Source organism: Piliocolobus tephrosceles, chromosome 5, assembly GCF_002776525.5.
Source record: "Piliocolobus tephrosceles isolate RC106 chromosome 5, ASM277652v3, whole genome shotgun sequence".
NCBI lineage: Eukaryota > Metazoa > Chordata > Mammalia > Primates > Cercopithecidae > Piliocolobus > Piliocolobus tephrosceles.
In genome coordinates, this window is record NC_045438.1 from 116,883,163 (window position 1) to 116,888,268 (window position 5,106).

The following is a 5,106-nucleotide window of genomic DNA, read 5'->3' on the forward strand; positions in this document are numbered from 1 at the left end:
AACCAAAAATTACATGATCCCATAGTGTGTGCTTAAAATAAACAAATAAGCTGATCTTTTAGTGAACAAGTTTTTATTGAATGCCAACTTAATTTCAGGAACATTTCAGGTACATTGTCAAAAATAAAGACTCTTCTTAAGAATGTATTATTACGTACCCAATACTGGTTTCAGACTTTTACATGTATTCTCATTTTATTCTCATAAAAACTCTATGAAGTAGATATTATTATCAATATTCTACTCTACAGATGAGGAAACCAAGACCCAGAGAGGTCAAGCAACTTGCTCAAGTGGCACAGCTGGAGAGAGGGGAGCTGGGACTTGAGCCCAGGTGGTGTGTCCCCAACACTAAAGCTAAACTCCATTCTGTGCTGCCCTTTGGAACACCCACTCCATGGCCTTCACACTCCATGTCCTACTCAGGAGGACATGTGATCTCAATAGCACTCACAAATGAAGGCTTTTCAGACAGGATATTGAAGATGGTAAGATCAGTCTCATGTATAAATCATTTTTAAAAAGTAAAGCATATTATATACTAGTCATGTATACTAGGATGAATGCATATATGCTACATGCTAGTAGAATTAATAGTTGGAATATAAAAATACCCTATAGGCCTGGCACGGTGGCTCACACTTGTAATCCCAGCACTTTGGGAGGCCAAGGCAGGTGGATCATTTGAGGTCAGGAGCTCAAGACCAGCCTGGCCTACATGGTGAAACCTTGTCTCTACTAAAAATACAAAACTTAGTTGGGTGGTAGTGGCGTGCCTGTAATCCCAGCTTACTTGGGAGGCTGAGGCAGGAGAACCACTTGAGCCTGGGAGGCAGAGGTTGCAGTGAGTCGAGATAGTGCCACTGCACTCCTATCTGGGCAACAGAGGGAGACCCTGTCTCAAAAAATAAACAAAAACAAAAACAAAACAACAACAAAACCAAAACCCTACAGTGAACCTTTATTTATTTTTTGAGTTCGTCTCCTATTTTTTTTTTAATTTGGCTCTTCTCTTCCACATACAAGTGCCTGTGGACACAGCATTGTCCTTGTGCTGTCGCTATTTACAACAGTAAAACAACAGCTACCATTTCTTGAGGGCTTATATTTGGCTTTTTATTAACACTGTCTGTTTTAAATCTTACGGTAACTGAGGTTGATATCATTGTCCCCATTTTACAGATGAGTAAACTAAGGCTTGTGCAATGTTAACTGAGCTGCAGAGAGGATATATCACAGCTAATAAATTAGGGGGTCAGCATTCAAACCCCGGTCTTCCTGAATGCAAAGATTTGTGCAAGTAAACTCTGTGTTCTTCTCTGAGGTCACTATGGTGGGCTCTAGGCACTTATGCTACTCCATTTGTGTCAGAATACAGCATGTGAACACATATGTCTATAGAATTTAAAACCCAAATGTTTACTTATTACTATCTAAGTTCTAGACACACACCATAAAAGATACACATCTTAAAAGATAAATTGGAAGGACAGGTCAGAATTCTTCCTAAGTAAAAGGTAGCAATTATGAGAACTTAGCTCATTGCAGCCTCCATCTCCTGGGCTTTAGTGATTTTCCTGCCTCAGCCTCCCAAGTAGCTAGGACTGTAGGTGTGCACTACCACATCCAGCTAATTAAAACAAAAAAATTTTTTTTTTTTTGGTAGAAACAGCATCTTGCTATGTTGACCAGGCTGATCTGGAACTCCTGGCCTCAAGCGATCCCCTGTCTCAGCCACCCCAAATGCTAGGATTTTAGGCATGAGCCACTGTGCCTGGTGTGACAGGTACGATTATCCCCATTCTACAGATCAGGGAACTGAGAAATGACTGCTTAGTGAACAGATTTCTTGGGCTGAATAGATCAATAGAGACTTGATGATATATAATGTGCTAGGCATATTTGGTGGGATAGGTAAGAAGAATTATGCCTTGCAACTAGCCATGCTATGACTTGCAATTCAGTTGGATCACACCATATTTACATGTCTAATTTCTTTTCTTAGACTGTTAGCCCCTAGTGAGCAGGAGCCCTGTCTTCTATGTCTCATGCTCTTCCCCCAGCTGACTTAGGGTTGGTACAGTCTCCATCCTCAAACTCTTTCCTGACTGTGTGTGTGTCTAAAGCATGTGAGTGGCTGTAGCTGCGAGTGCAAAGGCACGAAACAGTGTGTGTTGAGCATTAAAATCTTGCTCACTTTTGACTCCAGGACTCCTTTTCTCTTCCTTTCTAGGGGCATAAAAGTATGGTGAAAAAACCAGAATTGTTTTCTCAAGGAAAGTTTTAGTAGGCAATTTCAATCGCAGTTGAATCTCTTCTGTTTCTCCAAGGACTGGGCATTGCCAGCCCTGCTGTAGCTGGTTGAAGGGGACCAAACCTCTCAGGAAGACGGACTTGGTTCCGTTTGACCAGCCAGAGCAGGGGGCATCTTTCTTCTGAGGTGACTGCAGCCTCTAGTGTGCAGGTACCTTGGTGTGTCTCAAGCATCAGTTGTCTAAACCTGTAATGCAAAAAGAAGCAGCATTAGCATCTATCAAATGCCAGGAGCTTGCCTTGTCCAGAATGTCCTCTCACATGATTTGTACATACATCTCATACAATTTGTACATACAAATCATACATAATTTATATTTCGCATTGCATGACTTCAATGTATTTTTTTCTTTAATCTTCATTCTTTTTTCAAATAGAAACATCATGAAGAACAAATATGATATAGAATTATAGAATATCGAAAATGACAGTATGCTGTAATGCTTCCTCTTCCCATTTTCCAAAAGAAATGCAACATTTTGGCATATATTCCCTGAATGCTTAACATTTTAATTTCTTTAAATTTTATTTTTAATTCAAATATGATATAGTTATACAAGAATATTTATAATATGTAAGTGATGGTACATAGTGGTAAAACAAAAACCCATGAACAACGATCTACTTTTTTTTGTTGTTATTTTTTGAGATGGAGTCTCGCTCTGTCACCCAGGCTGGAGTGCAGTGGCGCGATCTCAGCTTACTGCAACCTCTGCCTCCTGTTTCAAGTGATTCTCGTGCCTCAGCCTCCTGAGTAGCTGAAATTACAGACACCTGCCACCATGCCCGGCTATTTTTGTATATTTAGTAGAAATGGGGTTTTGCCATGTTGACCAGGCTGGTCTCAAACTCCTGATCTCAGGTGATCCACCCATCTTGGCCTCTCAAAGTACTAGAATTTCAGCCATGAGCCACCGTGCCTGGTCCAACGATCTACCTTTTAAAAAGAACTATGTTTTTACTGTTTTATACTACTGCTTTATTTGTACTGAATGCTTTTTCCAATTTATTTCTTTATGTTTTCCCCCAGAGGTAGCAATCACACTGAATTTATTTTTTCTTATAATTTTAATATTTTTCTTTATATTTTTTACCATTTATGCATATATTTCTAAACAATATATATGCATATTTCAGTGTATGATGGCATTGTATCATAGGTATTGTTTTGTGACTTGATATTTTCATTTAAAATGATATTTGCAAGATTCATCCATATTGATGTAGTAGCAGCAGTTTATTAATTTTCATTGCTTTACAGTTTTCTTCTGTGTGAATATACTGTAATTTATTTGTTCTCCCAGCCATAGACATTGAGGTTGTTTGGTTTAACAAGAGGGTAGCATTGACTAAACTGTTTCTCAAAGGAGGTGGGGAAATCTTTGATTCCTGCAGATTTTAAAGGAGAACTCTGGAATTATATGTTGGCCTTGTAAAAGAATGGCAACACTTACTAGCCCAAAACATCTGGAAGTAGGGCTCAGAAATTAGTGCTCTAACCTGCCCTTTGGGTGATTTCAATGCAGCTCAAGTTTGAGAACCACTGAACTAACAGGAGACCCACTGGTTTCTCTCTGTTTCTAGGGAGGTGTGAGCTGGGGGAAAGAGCTGACTAAGAGGAAGACACTCCCCAGAAAGGTGGCCTGCCAGTCTTCACAATGTATGGGAGCAGGTGGGAAAAGAGGTAGGCAGAAAAAATAGTTTGAATGATGCTAGAAAACTGTCCTCTCTTGGGGCTAGGCATTGCAGCCCTTTTATTTTCTCTTCCTGATGAAGACAAGTAAAATTAAGTGGCATGCCTGTAGCCTTGGAGTCACACTTATCTGGGTTCAAATCCTGACAATGCTTTCCTGGCTCTTTTGCTTCTAGGAAGTTACAGAACATCTTTTAACCTGAGTTTCTACATCTGTATAGCAGGAGAAGGTTGTATCTACTCTGCCTACTTGTTGCAAGGCTTAATGACAAGGAAGGAAAGGTGCACTGTGTCCCTAGTGGGCACCATGGACAGTGTCAGGGGTGTGGGAAAGTCCTAGAGACAATCCTGACTGCTTTGGAGGCCAAGAATTTCACTCTCAACTCCAGCCTGTCCTTTACATGTTTCCCTTCCTCAGCTGCAGGTGTTTGCATTTCATCACTGAAATTGTTGAAACTGCTGATCAGGAAACACAGAACAAGTTTAACCAGCCAAGTCAATTTCTGCAAGATAGACTCCAGCTTGGGGGCTCTGTATGGAATAAATAAGATGTTCCAGACATCAAAGCACTCAATAAGGCACTGTAGAAATGACAATGAGGTAAAAGCCCACAGTGATGGTGGTGGTGAGAAAGCAGGGCACCACAGAACATGGCTTGGTTCTAAAGTGGTCTGTGCAGGGTTATGTTGAAGCTTCTCTCTTGGCTTGTCCTCTCCTCCTTGGTGTGTGTCCTCCTAGCCCCAGAGTCCTGGCATCTTACCTTCTTCCTCCTCCTGCCAGTGACATAGCTGTTTTGAAGCTGCTGCCTGCCAGCTCTTCCACTGGCTAACCTCTGCTCCTTCTCTAGCTCCTCCTGGGGAGCAAGGGAGCAGGCAGCTGTGGGGGCAGAGGGCAGCCCGATGGTCTGAAATCAGGACTGAAAAGCACATGTGTACAGCTTGCCAGCCAGAATAACAAACCTCTTTTTGTGCAGTTTCTTCAATTCTGGACACTTTCTCCCACCATCTCTCTCTTCTCTTCTTTACTCACGTCCTGCCCCACCCTCAGCAGCACAGCCACCCATACAACAAAGCCGCAGTCTCTGAGCAGAGGACATGAAA

At 41.4% G+C, this 5,106-nt stretch overlaps 1 protein-coding gene across 1 annotated transcript; it reads left to right on the forward strand.

Moving 5' to 3' along the window:
- The first annotated feature begins 257 nt into the window (after positions 1-257).
- LOC111543166 lies at positions 258-4,696 on the forward strand. The gene is made up of 3 exons (XM_026455463.1): positions 258-488; positions 3,898-3,997; positions 4,425-4,696. Exons 1-3 carry the CDS (start codon positions 414-416, stop codon positions 4,694-4,696), a joined length of 447 nt encoding a protein of 148 aa, XP_026311248.1. The 5' UTR covers positions 258-413.
- The last annotated feature ends 410 nt before the right edge of the window (positions 4,697-5,106 follow it).

Bases quoted from the DNA above. Each gene is read 5' to 3' on its own strand.
- LOC111543166 (XM_026455463.1), top strand. From the start codon at position 414: ATGTCCTACTCAGGAGGACATGTGATCTCAATAGCACTCACAAATGAA. The intron at 489-3,897 runs GTAAGATCAGTC...CTCTGTTTCTAG, and splicing joins CAGACAGGATATTGAAGATG to GGAGGTGTGAGCTGGGGGAA. The intron at 3,998-4,424 runs GTAGGCAGAAAA...TCCCTTCCTCAG, and splicing joins GGGAGCAGGTGGGAAAAGAG to CTGCAGGTGTTTGCATTTCA.